General features: G+C 41.6%; 1 protein-coding gene across 2 annotated transcripts in view; it reads left to right on the forward strand.

The window, feature by feature from the left end:
- Positions 1–20,912, forward strand: part of mtnr1aa (melatonin receptor 1A a) — a 40,465-nt gene extending 19,553 nt beyond the window's left edge. Inside the window, exons 2-3 of one of the 2 annotated variants that reach the window (XM_055010320.1) lie at positions 18,619–18,715; positions 19,331–20,912. In XM_055010320.1, the coding sequence (XP_054866295.1) occupies positions 18,619–18,715; positions 19,331–20,199 (966 nt within the window). In that variant the 3' untranslated portion in view covers positions 20,200–20,912. The remainder of the gene's footprint in view (positions 1–18,618; positions 18,716–19,330) is intronic. The other variant, XM_023272459.3, reaches the window with a different exon arrangement.
- The last annotated feature ends 1,179 nt before the right edge of the window (positions 20,913–22,091 follow it).

Below are 22,091 nucleotides of genomic sequence, written 5' to 3' on the forward strand. Positions count from 1 at the left end.
ACAGCAACCATATATCAAAATATACAAAAGATTGTTAGCTTTAGGACAGTTACATAACTCGTTACATTACCAGTGCATCACTTAAAATCCTGTCTGCTGCATTTCTCATCAGCAGCACAGCGGAGCTCATCAGCAGAGATATGTACCGTGGATTCTCACTGAAATATCTCTTCAAACATGAGCCTGACTTGCTGCTTGTTAGTGCAGCGCTGTTGTTTTCATGCCAAATGAAAAACACATTTGCATGCTGGGGACATATCAGTAAAGAAATGGAGAGAGAGATGAAGTAATCTTTCAGGATCTGCTTTGGTCTCCACCAACTTCTAAGTGGTCTATAATGTTATGGGGCTAAACATTTAGGCTGAGGGGAACAGTGAGTAAAACAAAGCAGTGTAACTACAGACTTAAACTCAGATAAACTAAGCTACACTAACATGCCAACTACACAGCTGTTGGTCACAAGTGATCTCCGTCGCTGATATTGATCGGTAATTGCGAAATTTTGCAGTGGAATGTTATCACTAGTGCTGCAACTACCAGCTATTTTGACAACGGAATCATCTAATGATTATAGAAGCCAATAGCTGACTATTTGGATAATGAACGGTACAATTACTCAGTGGGTCTTATCTGCTTTTTAAATGTAGCTTGGGATAGTTTTAGGCACATGCAACAAATGATCAATTTTAAATGACTTTGCAGACTATTAAAATCTGGATGTTTCATAACTGCCTTCAGTTAAACACAAGCAAAACAGAAGTGCTTATACTTACCCCTTACAAATGGATAGCATCCATTAAGCAGCATATTGGGCCAGTAAGAGACTGTGTTAAACCTTACATTAGAAATTTAGGTGTGATTTTTGACCAGTCTTTGTCACTAGACAGCCATGTCAGCCAGCTAATTCACCTCTGTTTTTACCATCTGCGCAACATAATTTAATTAAAATCTGTGGTGTCCAAGGTGGAATTGGAGGTGATTTTTCTTTTGTGAGGCAACTGAAAGCGTTTTTATTCAGACAGACTTTTGGTTGACCTGTAACCGCTTTATTTAATTTTTTAACAATTATTACCTTTATCATTTTTGTTTTATTCTTGTTTTTTTTTTTATTGTTGTAAAGCACTTTGTGATTTTGTATCTGTGAAAGGTGCCATATAAATAAATTTTACTTACTTACTTACATACAAACAAGCCAATTTAAAGGTTTGCTGTGTAACCTATGCACTCTTTGTTTTGTAATTTCTGCAATTTCTGATACCCGTCTTTATTATATTATGTTAAACAACTGTTATACTCAGCAGCCTGCACCAGAATGGGCATCTTAGCAGGTAAAGAGAGAGGCAGGGACAATAAAAACTTTATACATGCTTTGATGGGCCTTTTTAAACGGGGACCTGCATGGATCAGTGACAGTCGATGGTATTATTAGGGTTGGGTCGTACAGTTTTTCGTGACGGGGTGCACGGCTGTACTGAGGACACGGTGCTTGTATGCTGCTGTTTGTTGACACAGTTGTTACAGTTGAATGTTTGACGCCACCGGTGATCCTTTTCACCGAGCCGCCTGACTGCAGTTTTAAAAGATCGTCCTCGATGTTTAGGCACAGCTGGGTCAACTTGACACTGGTTGCCTGCCAGAGTTGAAGTCTACTGGCAGTAACCCTGGATGACTTTTTGGTTCATCCAATGTTCGTCCAGTTGTCCTGTGGAAGATTAGCAACGGAACTCTTAGAAGGTAGTCCATATTTTCACCGACTTATCAGCTTGTGACACACTTTCCTCCAATGCATCTGTAAACACAGTTATGTTTTTTTTACCAGCTCATTTAGTCATCAATTTTCGTTGACTGTGTTGATTATGCGCTGCTCCCCCTAGTCATCAACACATCAGCAGCTGTATGGTGACATCCACGCTATGGAGACAGATGGTTTTTAGGTACTGATGAAAACAGTGAATTCATGGTTTCTCATCACCAAGCTCCAAATATTTCACCCGAAACAAGATCCTGAAGTTGTACAGCAGCTGTTGTGAGAAAGTGGAGCAAACAGCACTTACACACACACACACACATGCACAAACACACACACACAGATACACACCCGGCATCAGCTGTGCAGTACGATAAGCTCTGAACTTCCACTATGTATGAAACTGCTTCCACAACTGCAGTCAGCTGAAAATACCTTCAATTCGAGGCATAAATATTTACTATTCCACAGTCTCATACTGTACTCTCATTTACGTCACACAGGGGGAAAACTGTACAGAGAGGTAAGTTTTAATAAACTTGCATTATATAAAATATAAGATAGATTCTTCAAGGTTTTCCTGCTCTGTCTGCAACTGCCACGCATTCGTATTTTCCGCTCTGTCCAGGTTCAGCCTCAGTCCAGGAAGGAATGTGAGGATCGGGCAGTGTGGTGAACAATAAGGGTGTGGAGGTCAGGGAGGCTGATGGGTGTAATCAGCTGCACAAACATGTGGCCTTTGATATCAGCGCAGGTTCCCTTCCTGTCTCCTACCAGTAGTTTAATATTGATTACTTTAAATTCTGAGCAACTCAGGAAGCAACTCCCTTTAGCTTTATTGTTTTATGTTCATTTTTTTTCAGATTTACCGAAATTCCCTTTCCTTTCTGCTTGTTGGAAACACTCCTCCATACGTTTGCATTATTTGCATTCTTGTTTGCAGTTTACAATAAATTTAAAATGTGCAGAAAGGCATGGAATCTGCATTCATAATTATATAATTGCTGTACAGTAATTTATATCATCAAGAATTTAAAACAGAAACATTCTGAATTCCACTGAAGCGGCATTTTTTTTCATTGTTCAATAACCTCAATAACCTTGAAGCATGATGAGTGTGCTCATTTCATAATGAGTGGCGGTAACTCCTCATTAAATACTTGCTTTCCAGGGACCTAAATGACATAAATGGGATCAATCCAATCTTCTGACAGGATCAAGCTGCTTGGTAATTGCAAATGGGAATCCAAGCCACCCTGTAATTGGTTGCTCTGTGTGTGTGTGTGTGTGTGTGTGTGTGTGTGTGCGTGCGTGCGTGCGTGCGTGCGTGCGTGCGTGCGTGCGTGCGTGCGTGCGTGCGTGCGTGCGTGCGTGTGTGACTGGGTGAAATCCAAGCACTTAGAGGAGGCTTTGTGCCATTTGTGCCAGTGTTAACTCTGGTATTTGAGTTTTTTTTTTTCTTTACTCTCATTCTTTTGACAAATTGTTCAAATTTGGTCATTTTGTCTGTTTCTATTTGAAGGAAATTGTACAGGAGTTCATCTGATTCTGTGTTGTTGTGTTGTGCCCTGAAGCTGTTGCTGCTGTAGTGCATATGTGGCTGACTAGAACTGCCCTGTTCTCTTGCTAGCATGTTAGCAGCTAGCTTGCCTGATATTACCAAGACTCCAAGTAGGCCTATTTCATGAAAACATGTATATGAAGTTTGCTGCATCATTTTCTTTGATTTCTGGTGTATTGAAACACAATGTAATCATATTAATATTACAGCAGACTAATCAATCTTTGTGACAAGCATTTAAAAGGCTCATTACCACATACTTGTTATGCCTCCTTTAATTGGTTAATTGTTAATTGTTCTGTTATCTTCGTCCTAATCACAAGATGTTTATTTTTGTCAGTGCTTCCACGGCACAGTTCTGACTTGTAGAATATGCTATTATTACTCCGCCAAGGAATGTGACGATCAGCATACATTTGTCTGTCCATCTGATTGTCTGTCTGTTAGCAGCATTACTCAAAAATGGATTAACAGATTTGGATGAATTTTTCAGGGAAGGTCAGAAATGACAAGGACCAGTTGATTAGATTTTGGCAGTGATGCCGCTTATAGTCTGGATCCACAGATTTGTGAAGAATTTCTGTGTCATTGCGAGATAGCGGCATGGCGTCACTGTAACTAGGACAAGTGAACACTGTCAACTGCCTGCTGATGATCACATGATTGCAGTCCTACCACAAATCGATCATTGCAGACTTATCGGGACTTATCGGTTGGAAATGATACGAGGAACATTTGATTAAATTGTAGGAATGTTTCCGAGTGCCATCGATTCCTGCCGTCCACTACATATTTAGATCATGCGATACGGTATCCACACATAACGTACACATGCATAACCCACGCCTGTGCTCAGCGCAAGATCATTTTGTTTGTGGGTACAACTAGATTAAATGGCCACATGCTATGTTGCCGTGATTTCGGTTCATCAATAATTAATAAACAAATGCTGCATTCCTAAAAAAAATGCTGCATTTCTGACAATGCCATATGGGGGAATGAACAGTTTTGGCAGAGTGCTGCACTCTCTGAGTGCTTTTCTTGTTCTACTACAACTATTACTTTATCCACCACACATTGTGTATCTGTTAGGGAGATCTGTCTCCATATAGCTTGCAGGGATCATCAGTCTGGCGTGCTAGCAGACAGCTTTTTGTTGACAATATTTACTTGTCTTTGCTTCATGTCTGTATTTGTGTGAGTTATGAAACTTGCTTGCTATGGAGCAGTGCTTTTCCCAAGCCTTGGAAAAGTTTACACGATGACTTACAATGCCTCGGAGGCTAAAACCAGAGAACAAAAGTCTCTATGTGCAGCAAACGACACAGATTATATGAAAGATTGCAGCGTGATTGACTGCAGCTCTGCCCTGCGAGATGTGCACTGACATACAGTACCGGGCACACCTCGTCATTCAATGCTTTTTATGTTTTTGTATTATTTTCTACATTGTAGATTAACCCTTTGATGTGCAGTGGGTCAAGAGATACCAATTTTCTATTGGATTTGAGTCACTTTTTTTTTTAAGTTATTTTTTTGGCCTTTATTAGATAAGTGCAGTGTAGAAAGGAGGGAGCAGAGTGGGGGAAAGACATGCAGCAAAGGGCCGTGAGCAAGAATCGAACCCAGGCCGCTGCGTCAGGGACCAGCCCCTGTACATGGGTCGCCTGCATAACCTGTTGAGCTATCCGGGCGCCCCGGATTTGGGTCACTTTTGACCCATGTTGCGCATCAAAGGGTTAGTGCTGGTGAGTAACACTTTTTTGTTTACAACATAATTCCATGTGTATTCTCTTACAGTTTTAATGTCTTCAGTATTAATCCACAATGTATAAAATAATGAAATAAAAAACATCGAATGAGAAGGTGTGTCCAGACTTTTGACTGGTAGTGTACATCTGTGGCTATGTGTAGGTTAGTTTATAGTGTATATCTACCTGCTCAGACTGGAGACATCCAACTTATACCTGAGTATACGCACCACTACACCAACGTCTGCTTGTTTATTGTTGTTCCCCCTTCACATTTGGACTGGTCTTGGCATTAGATGTCAGGTCGCTTGGGACACAAACATTCAACATACTTTAGATTGAGCTGCAGTTCATCAAAAGCACCATCTAACAGTCTACAGCCTCGGGACTCTTTGTCATCCTCTAACCTCCTGGAGTTTCAGAACAACCAGGAGGAGAATTGAATGTTTCAACACCCTCCATGTGACTGTCTGCAGACAGTACCTCTGTTCTTCTATACAGTAGCTCTTCTGTCTGCAGAGTGGGATGTGCACACTCTTAACTGACAGTGACGTTTGTTGTGTTTCAAGTTTTCACGTTCTCGTCAGGAATCGAAGCGATATGTTGTTTTGTTTTTATATTACTGCTCCAGGTGATTTGCACTCAAATCTGTAGGAGCATACGTTAGTAAAACAGCAAAGGCGGCTAAATAACACTGCAATTTTTTGGAATATTTTTGCCTGAACTTTAAACTGTAGCATCAGTGGGGTTGTGCATTAAATGAGTTTGTGTGTGCATGGGTGAGTGTTTGAAAGAGATGCAGAGATAGAGAAGCCACCATTACACTGTATTCAAACCAATCCTGTGTGTCCTGGTTGAACTTTAAGTGCATCTCCCTCTATCTGGGTCAAGCCATCAGCCCCCTGCCATGCTCAGCACTGGTCTGCCTTTCAGACAGATAGTCTACTGGACTGGAATCACCCGTGGAAGAGTGAGGCATGGTCAATGTACAGGTGTCTTTTTCAGTGAGTTTGATAGGTGGATTAGAAAAATAATAATTTGGTTGCATTGTGTTCACACACTTGCTGCGTGTGTTCTTTGTGCATTTGAATGGACTTTCACACAGGACAGAAGCATATTGGGAACTGCTGGCTTTTATTTTGATGATTGCGGTATTGTGGTGGTAGGCTGTGGTTCAGGTGTTAGAGCAGGTTGTTCACTAACCGAAGGATCGGGGGTTCAACTTCGTGTCCTTAACAAGACACTGAAGCAGGGATGGAAAGTCTGTCGTGATAAAATGTGTATTTCCATCAATATAATAATTGCTAAGTTTTAAATAATCTATTTTTAATAAAGGCAAAGAAACGCATCCGTCCGTACGTTATCTATACACTGCTTAATCCTCATTAGGGTCACGGGAGGCTGGAGTTTATCCCAGCTGACTTAGGGTGAAGGCAGGGGACACTCTGGACAGGTCACCAGTCTATCACAGGGCTACACATCGAGACAAACAAGCACACTCACACAAGTACAGACAATTCAGAGCTGTCATTTAACCTCAGCATGTTCTTGGACTGGGGCTGCACAGTGGCTTGGTGGTTAGCACTTTCGCTTTGCAGCTAGAAGATCCCCAGTTTGCGTCCCTGCCTTTCCGTGATCTTTCTGCGTGGAGTTTGCATGTTCTTCCTGTGCATGCGTGGGTTTTCTCTGGGTTCTTTAGCTTCCTCCCACAACCCAAAAACATGCTGAGGTTAATTGATAATTCTCAGATAAGTGTGAATTTGAGTGTGATTGTTAGAATGTAACCCTGTGATAGACTGGTGACCTGTCCAGGGTGTCCCCTGCCTTCGCCCTAAGTCAGCTGGGATAGACTCCAGACCCCCGTGACCCTAGTGAGGATTAAGCGGTGTATAAACAATAGATGGATGGATGGATGTTCTTGGACTGTGGGGGGAAGCCGTAGATCTTGTAGCTGTAAGGCGATGGTGCTAACCACAGAGATTATAATCACCCTCTTATGGCCTACTTCTGAAGGTCCACGGGTAATTATTTAAATGGTAGCACTGAAAAACACACATAAAGGTGAGATCTGTGGGGTCCACTATTATTTTCAAGGCTGTTTGTGAACCACGGAGGGGGAATGGTCTGTAGTTTCTTTGTGTAACTGAACTTTTCATGATATTCTTCACTGCTGTTTGCATCTGATGCGTTGAAGTGAAACTATCAAGCAGTTTTTTATTGAACTGATTAAATGTCTGTTGTGGATACAGTATCGTTCCATCACTCAGATCTGCATTGAACCCAGAGTTGCTCCTGAGGGCTGGTCAGGGCCTCACTGTCAGTGATGTGTGTTTGTATGTGTAAAACAATGATGTTTTTCATTTTCAGTGGAAGAATGTAAGCTTTTTTCTGAGATGGTGATCTTTGTTGACTTATGGAGAACACATGTGGCCTTCAGAGTCATTTCACAGGCTTCACAATATAGTTCCAACGCCCCTTTATCTGTGTCACTGATATTTCCATCTGTCTTGTCGAATCCAAAATGCAGCCTCATATTACCTTTAAGATGGGTTGCTGTCACAATTATATATTCAGCACAGCTTCCGTTGTCTCCACCGACTGTTTGAATGGTAGATTGAATTTTGGGTTGCATGTTTTTATGGATGACCTTGTTACCTCCGACAAATGATTATTAAACACAGCCTGGTTTATTTTCTTACACGTAACGAACAATGCAAATCACCTATCCCACTTTTACTGGAGACTGAAAGTCATAATTTTTGCTACTGATTAACCTACTTACTAGGTTCTGATCAATTATTTGGTCTTAAAGCAACCAAAAAGCCCCTTGTAAGTAAGTAGACCAACTAGTGGCATCTTCACCAGCGATCTAAAGCTAATATTTATTTACACAGCTGGTGTGATTTCAGTATCAGTTGTCAGCTAAGCATATGCTAACAGAAATGGTAATTTTCAAGTAAATTTTTAAATTCTTCCTACTTTGACATGTTGGGTGGTAAAAAAAAAAAAAATTTAATGTGAGCAAGCTTGCACAAATTCAGAATTTGATGTTGACTTTGGAATATTTAAGCCAGTCCTCCATGTATGTTTACAACAGCATCATTGAGTTACCACGCATTTCTCTATGCAGTACTTTTAATTTTTTTTTTTTTTTTTTTTTGCTCTGCCGATGCTTGTGGCCTCACAGAGAGAGTCAAAAGAGACTAATTAAGCAGAGAGCGCCAGTGAAAGGTTTGATGAGGGAAACTCATACAAATGTGATGCTGTCGCTGCACCGCTGAATGTGGCTCACTGGGGAGCAGCTGCGATACTGTAAATCTTAGCAGCACCAGCAGCTACAAGAGCTGTGGCCACATGGTGCACCCAACCCACAGCTCCCCGGGGGATCTGAAGTACAGTATCCTGCACACCATGACCTGATGTTCACTGAGATCAGTGTGGTGGAAAGATAAAAGCTACTACACCCAGGACAGTTTGTTGTTGAACGCAGATATTAGAGTTGCAATTGCAGTTCATTTTCATAGCTGGTCAGAAACGGTTAAATCTTTTTAGATCCTGTTTTGCCACTAGTCCATGACACATGAAGACGGTGTTATCAGATTGACAACATGACATTGGACAACTTGTCTAGGGGGCTTTATCTGGAAGACGTGACTGGACCTGTCAGGCTGTGTCAGGCCACCAGCTGTGGGGGTCTGGCTGACATCCAGTGTGACACCACCCGTGGTGTTTTGTCATCTCTGCTCCCTGAACAGAGAGAGTAAGTGTGGCGGACAGGTATTTTCACAACACATGATCCTCAACATTGCAATGGTGGCTGTAAGAAAGAGGGTCCAGCAATTTGAGGTTGAAACTGCTTAGTTAGAAGTTTTCGAGGTGTTTTGAAGGCTGCACAGTTTGGCGTTAAACCTCAGTCTCACCCGGGTTGCATCACAATGCTAAAACCCACAGGACATCCGAACACATGAGCTCATTAATCTTTCCCCTAAATAAAGACACAATAGTTACCAAAACTCTGAATTGTGTAGCTGTAACAAAATTCTTCTTATTGGAGAAATAAAAAGCTCCATTGTTTCAGATTTGTCCAAGACAGAGAACATTTTGTGTTAACTTGAGAGTATCTCGAAGGAATCTCTTGCCCAATGGGAACGCTTTCTCAGTCTGATAAGATAATTGCACAGAAGCATACGGAGCTAAACATTCTTGGATGTCACGAGTCAGGACGGAACCTTGAATTAAAACACAGCCCACGAAAAGAAGAATTTCATTGCCATGGTCATTGAGAAGATATTTAACTTGACCCCGCTTGTGTGTCGGTGTTAAATGCAGTGATTAACACTTTATTCTGACATTTAAAAAAAAAAAATTCTTCAGGCTACTTGGTTGCAGCTGCTTGTTAAAAAGAGCCCTGCTGCTGGATGCAAACAAAAATCAGGTTGGCAGTGCATTATGCTGCTTTCCACTCTGCTATTTCTGGGCGGTACTTGTCTAGCACAGAGGGCACTGGAGGTCAGTTTGTAAATCCTTTCTTTGCTTTGCCACGCCGAGGTAGGAACAAACCACTTCTACCTAAACCCACATCAAGCAAAATGCTTCGTTTTATGATATTCTTGCAGCATCCAAAAACGTATTCCTCACACAGTAAAAAAAAGAAAACTATTGACAGGATTCCTCTTGCATGTTTTATTACTAATGTGCTGTATGGAGTGTGTTTTTGTACCCATCCTGCTCTTGAAATAGCTCCTGTTAAAGAAGTGAGGAGATTAAACCTGCCGAGAGTCTCATCATCCATGTCTGTCGCTGGCTTCATTCATAAACACAATATCCGCAAATCCAGTAGTGACCCAGGAATATAATCACTCTGCTTCTTTATAGGGCTGCCTCCATCTCTTGCTCTCTCTCTCTCTCTCTGTTTCTCTCTGGGCTATTATCAATGCAGTTCAATTAAACTTCCAGTATCAGTGTGCATTTTGTCACATTTCTATGTGCACACCCGGGAGCTCTACTTCTACTTCTGCCAGGACAGACTACCGTGATAATCCAGTTCCTTTTTTCCTCGGTCATAGTGGCAGATAGGAGATATTCTGAATGAATTCCAGGAGACCTCGCTAAATGCCCCCCAAAACTCCACAAAAAACACATTACATCCTCTTATTCATCAAGCACTCATCTTTATTCAGGACTGTCTTATTAGCACAGTTACTGATCACTGCATCATGCATGAGCAAGCAGTAGCACAGTAATGATGAAAGGAAATGACAGGGAGAATTTTCACCTACAAAGAAAGAAAAGGTGCGATACTTTGATGTCTCTGCTTTAATGGAGTGATGACCAACACAAAGTAATGGATCATTGGATCGTGGTGACAAGGTCGGCGAATGTGTATCCAAGTGCGTCGGCATCTTTGCTCAGAAAGGTGTTCCAGCAAAGTGGAATTAAAGTCAGATAGGTTTGGTTACTGTCTCAGTTGGTAACATTCCTTCTCTCATACCATTTTCACTGCAGTGTCATTTATAATGGTGCATTATAGGATCAATGCAATTCTCATATAGATATATATATATATATATATATATATATATATATATATATATATATATATATATATATATATATATATATCATTACAAAAAAGCTGCAGTGTCTTGCAAAGATACTTTTGTTGTGGCTCTAAAAGCAAGGCAAGACATTTTTATTTGTATAGCACAATTAATGCACAGGAGCACTCAATGTGCCTTACATAGAAACAAAAAAAATCCCAAGAATTAAAACATAAAAATTAAAATAAAATAAAACCTGATTATGAAAACAAAGTACTGAAAGATAAATATGAATGCAATATAAAAGAAAAAATTGCATTGAAATTACTAACAGAACATACAGTGCAGATAAAAGATTAAAATGTCAGTGATTTAAAAGAGCTCACCCATGAGCACATGAAAAGTTTTTAACCTGGATTTTTAAAATATAGACATTTGGTGCTGACCTCAGTTCTCTTGGTAACTTGTTGCATTTGTGTGCAGCATAACAGCTAAATGCTGCTTCACTATGTTTGGTTTGAACTCTGGGCTCTACTATCTGACCTGAGTCTGTAGATCTCAGAGCCTTACTGGAGTTATATTCCATTAACATGCCATTAATATATTCTGGACTTAAACCATTCAGTGACTTATAGAGCAGTAGCAGAACTTTAAAATCTATTCTATGGCTGACCGGGAGCCAGTATAAAGACTTGGACTGATGTGTTCTGATCTTTTTGTTCTGGTCAACACTCAAGCAGCAGCTGAATGAACTGCAACTAAAGGCGTTCTTCGGTTAGAGAGTGAGCAAACCTATCACCTTGTGCTGTTGTATGTGCTTGGACCTGCCGTCTCTTAATCCTGCTTTTGTGCAAGATGGAAATAAGCTGGTCGGTTGGGCAGAAAATTCCCTTCACCAAACTTTGCAGTGTCATGAAAATAGTCCTCTCTAATTGAAACCCCTGTGATGTATCCATTCGACTCTACATGTAGTGTCATTTTTATCGGAATTTGCATAATCTTGTCGTATTGAAATGTATTCACACTCCAGGGGTGGTTTTTCCACACATTAACATGCATTAAAACGAACGTTCTGCAGTATATCCTGCCAAGGGCGGCAGACTAAAGCGTCTTTTCATGCTTTTTCTGCATATTCACACTGACCTCAATAACTTCCTCTGACAAGGTATGCAGTTAGGCTTGACTTCTGACCGTGAGTAATGACATGCCTAGTTCAATAGTGCAGTCGGGACATAAGGGCGCAATGTGTCAAGGCTAACGTATTGAGACTGGCTCCACCTGCTGCTGACCTTCAGCACATGCACATTGTACCTTACGCGAAGCCTCAGAGTCTTACAGGGTGTAGCGGATGGTGCAGTGCGTATACCAACTGTTGAAAGTCTTTATGAAGCAAAACACCCACAATATTTCAGAAATTGTTTTAAGCAAAACTGTGTACATTCTGCTGAACAGTGGCCTCTGTGGCAATAAGTAATGAACACAGGATTCTGGTGCATTAAATTCTGCTGGGCTCTAATTTGGAGCAGTGAAGGGACCTAGAATACCGACTGTCAGCAGCTCACTTTTGCAGAAATGGCTGTAAAACCGCGAGACCAAAATGGAAAAACTTAGAGTCTCCTTGGCCACAGCACAAGGCCAGAGTGAGATTTTAAAACAACTCTGCCAAAAATGGACATTTTTCTTGAGAGTAACAGCCAATGAGTCAGAGAAAAAGATGCTATTGAGCCTGTTCTTAAAACTGTCAATGCACGATAAATTCTGCATCCTATTCACTCAAAGTAGTACTAGATGGCCTTTTTATTGAATGTGTAATGCTTGGCTATCCTGGAAAAATAGCTTCATTTTGATAACTTCCTGGATGCAGGATGGGGTTCTTCAGGAAGGAGGAGGTCAAGAAGACTGTATTAGAAGTCACAGTATTTCACCAGTTGAGTGAAGAAGATGCTCTCTTTTCTTTCCATCATGTTATTGTTGGACCAGCGGTTATTCTCATCTTGCCTCACCATTTGTCACTTTCCTTTTTGGCCCTTCAGGTGGCTACCAAACCACGAAATGACTCACAACCACCCACCGCTATGGACTGTGTCACTGATACCTTTTTTTTTTTTTTTTTTTTTTTAATCTGAACCTAAGTTTACATGTTGTCTTTCCTTGGAGACTCACATACGAGCAACGTTTTTACCTGCCTGCTTCACACAAAGTGGGATTTCGCTGCAAGAATCAAAATAACTTTGGTTTTGATACGTTATATTCAGTGCTTGGAAATGGAATATTTAGTTTTTATCAGAAAGTTTACTTCAGGTACCTTTTAAAAGAAGGAGCCATCAAATTAATAATGAATTAATTCGTCACTGTAAGAGTCTGTCTACAGTTGGTAGCCAGTTGTCTGCACAGATTGCCTGTAAAGTCGGTTGGCATCATTAAAGGATATTTTTGCCAGAAAGAGTCCCATAAAGTACTTTAAAAAACACATTTTATACAACTTTGGAAGAAGTCTGGACCTCAAACAAATGCTTATGAAGAGAGAGTCTGTGGAGCTTGACTTTTTGTTTGAACTGGGCCTATAATAGACATTTTGAAGTGTATCTATATATCTTATCTTGTATATTCCAACTGGGCAATTAGGACCTCGGTCAGAGAGGTTGTTCACTGACAGAACTACAGTTTGCGGAGATATCACATTTTGAATGACAACAATCAGACAGACACTTACAGGGCAGCTTGTCAGAGAACTGAAAGATGTTGCTGCTGGAAAACACAGCAGGACTCTCAGAGCGAAACAGCGGTTTGCTATTACAGTGAAAAAGGTATTTTTCCAGCTGTAATGCAAAGCAGTCTGCAGGAAACAGACAGCTTACCACTTGTCTAACACCGCACTTCTGTGAAGCATGAAGGTGGCAGTCTCATGCTGTGGGTGCTTTTTTGTTCACTGCTGAGGAACGGCAAACATGTGAGATGTGAGAAAAAATAAATGCAGCCAAATGCGAAGCCTTATGTTATGGTGACAGTTTGTGTTCCCACACAAAAGATAGACAGCCAACTCTTTCAGTAGAGACTATGTTTATGAATTCAAAGTCCCACTGATTAAACGTAGATCAGTTCTTGGCTTAGACCTAATTCAGGGTTAAAGCCCAATTATGGAGAATATCCGTGTAATTGGTCGGCCTGCTGACTTGGCCGATGTTTGCTGTATGTTGGTGTTTGTGGGGGAGGACGCCGTTGTGAGATGGGAGACAGCGTAGTGCCAGAGGAGATGATTGGAGTAAACAACATACACGCTGATTAGTACATGGAGATGATGAGTGGAAAGTTTTAAGCCTGTTTGGATAATGTAAACGTGGATGGATGATTGGATTTCAAAGAAGAGGTGAGATTTGTGAATGGAGAGGAGCCAAGAGGCAGACCTGAAATGATTAGACGGATAAAAGCAGCTAATGAACAAACAAGAGAAACAAGACGCACAAGAATAAAGTAGTCTCTCTGCGCCTACACTAAACCCCATATCAAATCGCAGCTCTTTCAGATCACTGCAATGGCTTCAGGACAAGAAAGTGGCCGCCCTTGTATGACCCAGTAAAAGTCAGGTCCTAAATCCCTTTAGAAAATCTGTTACAAGACCTCAGTATAGCTGCTCACAGATGCTTCACATACGGCTTGACTGAACTGGACAAACCACTCTGAAAAATGGCTGAAAATTCGACTTCAGATGTTCCCAGCCGTCGTTGTCATTACAGCTCAAATTAGCACCGACTTCGACTGTTAAAAAGTAATTTGGATGTGATGGCCGTATTTCATTTTCAATATGTCTCCGAAACAGTTCTAAGAGCATTTTTTTTGCACTTGTCATGAGGTGGAAAAAAATAAATCATCGTATTCCATTTTGAGATTATGCTGCAACACCATAAAATGTGGAAAAAGTCAATCTAACATTAAATGAACTGTATATTTCAGCTTACCAGGCTGTGTCAAAATTCAGTGCGAGCTACAGTGACAAAAAAATGTTCAGATGGGCTTCACTTGTACCTAAATCCTAACAGAAATTGGTCGAAAGTGTGGGATTGCAGAAATGGAAAAGGGACACAGCACTGGACCATATCTCTCCTCAAGCCAAATGAAAACTCAGAGCAATGCGTCAATCACAGGACTGGTCACACTGATAGAGACAGTGAGTGAGACAGTCCAGCCGCCAAAAGAGCCAGCTGCCTGTAGGCATTTCACCTTGTCAAGGTCAGGCCTGTTAATACTGAGTGACTTGAGTTTAAAATCCCGTAACGGGGTTTTTACAGTAAAGAAAGAGCCGGGAAACTCCCTGAAGTTGACTGTTTGCATGCTGTGTCTACACCTTCTCTGAAAGTGGACACGTTTTCATTTGGCAGCACAAAAGCAGCTTCCCTAACTGCACACACATACTCACACACATCCACACTCACTCGTTTTTGTCCATTAGGACACCATGCACTCACATCTATTCACCGGAGTCTTAATCTAATGCTAAGCTGTGCCAACAGTCACACCTCGACCATAGCATTTAATGTTTATCTTGTGGGATCAGTTATTTGTCCATTGTCCCCATATTGACTGAGTGACTAGATATTGTACCAACAGTGTGGTTGATTAAAAGATAAGCTCACATAGCCAGAAATGCCTCCACAGCACTGCAGAATGCTCTAGACTGTTCCCTTGACCAAGTCAGTTTATTTAGAAAATAATTATTTAAAAGGTTGAATTCTGCCACCAATACAGCACCTCAATCTCTCTAAAATAATAATAAGATATATGAAACTTCCACAGTTGAACAGAGAGGGGATCGACGTAAACACGGCTAGACTCACTCGAGACCCCAAAGGGTTCAGAGGAACTATAGCAACCAGACTCAAGTTAACAAAGCAGGAATTTAAACAAGAACTAACCTAATCAAGGTAAAACCTGGCTAGGAAAGTTAGCGGACATCAAAGGCTCAATGTTACAACTGGGGCTAAAGCTTTGGCACAAAGGAATCTCAACAATAGTTCTGAAAACTCCGAAATAACTAAACTGACTGGCTCCATCAGGGAGAGAGCAGAAACTTAGCTGACGACGGGTTTGAGGAGGGAAGACAGGCAGGAGGACGTTGGATGGAGGTGGCGTGTTGCACAGCAGCGGGTAGCATCTTGGTGCTGGCTGTGAATGGTGGAGTGCGGTCTGTGGAATCCAGGATGGTGTAGACTGACGAGGGAATGAGGTGGAAGAACCAGGCGGGTGGAGACGAGCACCTGGGAGTCCAGAACTGTAACACAGAAGATGTGAATAATGTCCACCTGATCCATCAATTTCCCGCATCCCATTCACTGTCTATGTGAAACGCACCACGTTTCATGCTGGTTCTGTTGCGTTGCGTTTCCCTCGAGCTCATTTACATAAAGTAGACTCGACTTCTACATTACGCAAATTTCATGCAACGTGTGGAGGTCTGACACATCACGAAACTTTCATCAAAGGTCTAAACTAGCCGTCATTAAACTAAAATGAGGACAGATTCAGCAACTGCACAGCTTATTTCTTGCCTCAAATGGTTTCAGAAATACTTCTCGCTTAAGTGTTTTCGTAAGAAAAGAGAAAGTTTGCAGCTGAGCCGCCATGTTGGTCCGACGCATCTGTCGGACTCAAGTCATGTGACCATGTAATGTCCCACTAGTGACCCACTAGTGGGTGATTTTCAGATGCGACACGTTTACATGTGGGAAAAATGGATCAGGTGGACACATACCTTAAATACACAAGAGGACACAAGGGAGTCATACGGAACTAGGATCAAATACGGACCGTGCAGTTCAGCGGTCTGACGAAGAGTGCTGGCATCTCCCATCCCTTATGGAAAGAGAGGATGATTGTGGAGATCACTCCCACCTGCTGTCGCATCAGTTCCACTGGTAATCATTGGAAGCACCTGGTCGTGCCACACACCACGCTCACACCCACCTGAGGGAGAGGAAAGACGGAAAGAGGAGGGGGAAGCGAGTAGGGCCTGCCACTACCTGACATCTGAGGTAGAGGGCGTAACATCTATGCTCTGCCACTTCACTGTTATGATTCAATGTCACCACTCTTATCGACCTTGTTTACAGTTGTAACAGGCATATTCATTAACCCACACTACCTGTGTGGTGCTGGTAGACATAGTGAACAAAGTGGAGCATTTAGCTGCTAAAGAGCTATTTTCCTGAGATGTCACTGGAGACCAACACAGAGCTAAAGACAGGGTGAATATCGGACTTATCAGGTAAGCATGACTCCAAATGAATGACTACTAGAGGTGGAGCAGTTGTGTTGGTCGCAGCAATCTTATATTGTTATAACATTAAAAAATACATGAACTGCTGTTAGACTGTATTGTGTTGCATGCATTTTATTATGTAGTTTACCGTCATTGGTATACATGAGATAGACAAAAATAATAGAAACACAGCATAGACTATAGCCTCCAAACTGTGGTTTAATCCACACATCTCAGACAATTACAACTAAAACTGAACCTTCTAACCTTCATGAAGGGAGGATTTATTGGAGTGTATTAGTGTTAGCGAGGTGTACCCAGCAATAAACTGGTCACCAATTCCTGTTGTGACAGTTGAAGCAGCAATTATTGACAATCTCTAAACACAACATCGATGAGGCTTATGTGTCTTACAAACATGTCTACAAACAGTTATGCAACTGAGCTGATACGTCTAAATCCACTTAATTACCTACACTACTTAGAGTACTTACTCTAACACCTAAACACTTGAGCTAAGCCTAATTCTAACCTAAAAATCAAAAGTCTTAAAGGTGCCCGGTGGAATTTTGACCACTGTGGTACAATACAGCAGGGTTTCGATGGTGTTTTCTTTGTGCTTTACCACACACGTTGCACAAGCATATGAAAAACATGGAAAAATCCTCACAACAATAGATGTATGAGACTGCACACACACACACACACACACACACACACACACACACACACACACACACACACACACATTCACATACAGCCAAGCTCTCTAGCAGCCATGAGGTCTTGTGACAACAGCAGGTGCACCTAATTCCCTATAGAGGGCAGCTGAATGACAGATATAAAAGGACAAAACATAATTAATAGCTGCATGTGATCCCTGGCAGCAGAATGGTTGGCATGTTCTGTTGCAGATAACAGGCCGCTGAGCTGATCAGCAGTGTGCTTCTAATGCCCAGGTGAGACTGACAGGTCTGTCTGCAGGCTGGGGGAGTGCGTCTGATACCGACCGCTCAAACGTCAGTGCGAAAATGAAATTGCCTCTTGCGCCGGGGTGATTGTAGAGATATATGATGCGCTCACTTCCCATCTGACATGCAGTAAACGCATCTTATCAACTGTGACAGGGTGTTGTCACATCTGCAAAGCTGAATCCGGGCTTGTCATTAGGCTCTGTAATATGGTGCTTACTACTGTACACGGAACACGCTCCACTGATATAGAAGTGACAGCTGTGAAAATGTTGCGTGGCTAGATGGCGGGATCCTCTGGCATCGCCGTGACAGGCTGCTCAACGGTAAATAAAGCTAAAATGCACAAGTCTATGTAATTAAAGGAAACTACAGTACGTGTCCAATGTGCACACGTTATCGGATATTTGCTCTTTTGAGTCTTTCGAGTGCACTTCATGTATTTCACTTGAAAGAGGTTGAGGGTCACGATCGCTCTCTGCCGTCTTTCCTTGTGCATAAGTGTATGTTGTCCACCGGGGACAAAGAATCCATTTGTGTGCTCCTGATTGCTGCCCAGCCTGTAGATCATGTTTGCCTGGCACGCATATTATGGCATCCTTGCTGACAATTAGAAACATGCATTATTTAGCGACGGGGACCTCCCTCCCGTTCATTATTCACCAACATCAAAAGGTGACAGTTGAATGCGAGTTGAAGTTCACACGCGCCAAATCATCAGGGGAAACTAGTGAATGTGTTTGTGCATTTACACACATTCACACAAACAATACAATTTTTTTTTTTTATTTGCAGATGCATTTCCTCTCAACATCCAGCCTTGAGGCCCTCTCCCTGCGGCTTATGTTAACGAAGCTGCAACAGAAACAAATGGAAGTCTCTAAAGGATTGTGTTGGTGTTTTTTGTTTTTTTTTTGCATGTTTTAGCATATTTACCAATCTTGTGTTCTTAAATTACTGCCAACTGTTTTCCACAGACTTTTGATTTTCAAAAGGATTGTCCTCTCTGCTAGATGGTGCAGTATGAAATGCCTCGAGGCTTGATGTAGATCATCACACAGTACATCTTCAGTGTGATATCTGAGCCATTACAGTGAAATAATGCAGTCATAACTCCACTTCACTGCCCAAATTAGGAGTTTCTGACTGAAGTAGGACAGAGATGGCAGCGAGCAGCAAACATGGGTGACAGATTATTTTTTCAGCTATATTTTCAGTGTGTCATGTTGTCTGTAAGTTGATATTTGCTCTGTTGTTTATCTTTCTCCACAGTGAAACAAATAGCTCCCAGAAAGGTGGGAAAAAGCAAATATGCTCAAATAAATAAAGCCGCGTTACAGGCAGATAATTCTAAAAGGATTCTGCGTAAAGAATTTGGCAGTCAGTGGATAAAATAACTCAGTCTCTTTGTCTCTTTTTATCTGGATGTTCAGTCTGCTCTGCTGCTGTTGTCAGTGACTCATTCGCTCTCGTCCGTCTCTCCTGTGGGTGTTTGTTTTATCTGCAGGGAACATCTTTGTGGTGAGCCTGGCGGTGGCAGACCTCGTGGTGGCCATCTACCCGTACCCTCTGGTCCTCACTTCCATCTTCCACAATGGCTGGAACCTGGGTAACGTCCACTGCCAGATCAGCGGCTTCCTCATGGGCGTCAGCGTCATCGGCTCCATCTTCAACATCACCGGCATCGCCATCAACCGATACTGTTACATCTGCCACAGCCTCAAATACGATAAACTGTACAGCGACAAAAACTCTGTGTGCTATGTGATGCTGATCTGGGCGCTGACTGTCGTGGCCATCGTGCCCAACCTGTTTGTGGGTTCGCTTCAGTACGACCCACGAGTGTACTCCTGCACCTTCGAGCAGTCGGCCAGCTCAGCGTACACTATCGCAGTGGTTTTCTTTCACTTCATTTTGCCCATCATGATTGTCACCTACTGCTACCTGCGCATCTGGATATTGGTCATCCAGGTGAGGAGGCGGGTCAAGCCAGACAATCGGCCCAAGCTGACGCCGCACGACGTCCGAAACTTTATCACCATGTTCGTGGTGTTCGTGCTCTTCGCCGTTTGCTGGGCGCCGCTCAACTTCATCGGCCTGGCTGTAGCGATCAGACCAGAGGTGGTGGTTCCCCTCATCCCCGAGTGGCTATTTGTGGCCAGCTACTTCATGGCCTACTTCAACAGCTGCCTTAATGCCATCGTGTACGGTGTGCTGAACCAGAACTTTCGGCGCGAGTACAAGCGTATTGTAGTGTCGGTGTGTACAGCTCGCATCTTTTTCCAGGACAGCTCTAACGACGCCGGGGAGAGGCTGAAGAGTAAACCATCGCCGCTCATGACCAACAATAACCAGGTGAAGGTGGACTCTGTCTGAACCACGACCCAGAGACACAGATGAATATGCTGTTACTGAGAGTTTAAAAAAACAAAACAAAAAAGCTGAGTAAGAAAAATACCAAATATAAATCTAAAGCAGCTTCTGTCCTTTGAGCTGTCCGGACTGTCATATGGTGCTATCTGACCTCTGAACAATCACAGTAAAAACAGAGGTGCATATAATCCTTGTCTTTTATCAAGCACTTTTGTTTGCCTCTGCAGTACCTGTAGTACAGTAAATATATGGTCTGTTTTGTTTTCATGTTTACAGTGATGATATAAATGTATCATGCATTATATAAGTATTTATTTTGTATGAAATGTCATGTAGATATATAATAAGGTATATCATCAGGTTACAGTTAAATGAAGCAAAATTTTATGAGGCCAACAAAAAAAAATTATACAAAACTTGGTTGAAAATATAACTGCAAGTTTCTAAGTGAAGTTAACCAATTTTAATAATCTCATTTGTGACACTGTAACACTAATTGAGTGCAAACAATGTGGGTTGCTGCTGTCTTATTATACCCTACAGTACTGTCCCTTACATTAGGTGGAATATATATTTTAGTAAGAAAGATCTCTCTATCTTTCTCTCTTGCTCTCTCTGTCTTTCTATCTATCTACCACCTTGTGAGCTCATTATACTGTATGCATGGATATCAGGAATTGTTCATATGCAAAATAAAATCTGATATTGATGGAGGAGTTGCTCGAGAAATGTGTTCAATTTACTCACAAATGCAAGGTTTTTACAGTTCTCTTTATATGTATTACAACTTTGGGCCATTACATAGTTTTGGCCATCATCCTTATTGGTTAAATGAATGTCTATAAAGTTTTAAAGCTGCAGTTGGCAGGATTTTTTAAGCGTCATTCCATATTAAGTGGTCTCGTGAAGGAACTAGAATTCTGCACCTCCTATTTTCGTTGAGTATTTCCAATTATGTGGTGCAAACCATGAATCAATGACAAAAAAATCGTGCAGGAAAAGTTGTTATTCCAGTATATGCAACCACTGTCTAGACTGCATTGCAACAGATTTAGCAAAAAGAGAGTCTGACAATGAAGGTAATATAAAATCAGCCCTTAACTGTGCATAACTTTAAGCTTTGATACAATCTGAATGGGGAAGCTATTTAAAAATTTACCCTCATAGAGCTGTTTTGAAAGGTGAAAATTAAATATAGACACCAAACCTTTACTTGTAACCCCTGTAAACGTGTTTATTTCAGCTGTAAAGTTGAGAATGTTAACATGAAGGTCTATGGGGCTCGACGTGTTTTTGGAGCCAGCCTCTAGTGGCCATTCGAGGAACTACAGTCTTTGAAATTTGTGCATTGACTTCATTGTTTAGTCCCAGAGGTTGCCATTTGGTCAGTTTTGCCAAAGCATCATAGATAGAGGCAATAACTCCTATATTCTGAGCTTGTCTTTCTCCTTCTGGGTAGGTAAACCACTAACCTTATTTACCTGTAATAGTTCATTGTAATGGTCATAGATTTACCATGCAAACTGGCAGTGAGTGGCTTTAAGTGTTACCAGTACTTTAGCCTTATGCTAACTATAGCATCGCGATGTAAAGTCCATGTTTTTGTTGAAGTTTACAATCAAGCGTGTGTGTATGAAGCATGCTGCAGAAGGGATAGTAACCTAGTCTCTTTTTTTTTTTTTTTTGCTACCACTGTTTTAAATTAACATCCCTAATCAGTTTTTAGCAATGTGGCTATAATAAGATGGCATCAGAGCATATCAATATTTGTTTTTGTCCAAACCAGATTGTTGCTGGAAAGTAGACAGACTTTTAAATGATGCTGTACAGATTGTCCTATATTTCTATTTTTGCCAGAGTAATGGGATTTCATCAAAAGTGGAACATAGTCACCA

The sequence above is a fragment of the Amphiprion ocellaris genome, chromosome 4 (genome assembly GCF_022539595.1).
Source record: "Amphiprion ocellaris isolate individual 3 ecotype Okinawa chromosome 4, ASM2253959v1, whole genome shotgun sequence".
NCBI lineage: Eukaryota > Metazoa > Chordata > Actinopteri > Pomacentridae > Amphiprion > Amphiprion ocellaris.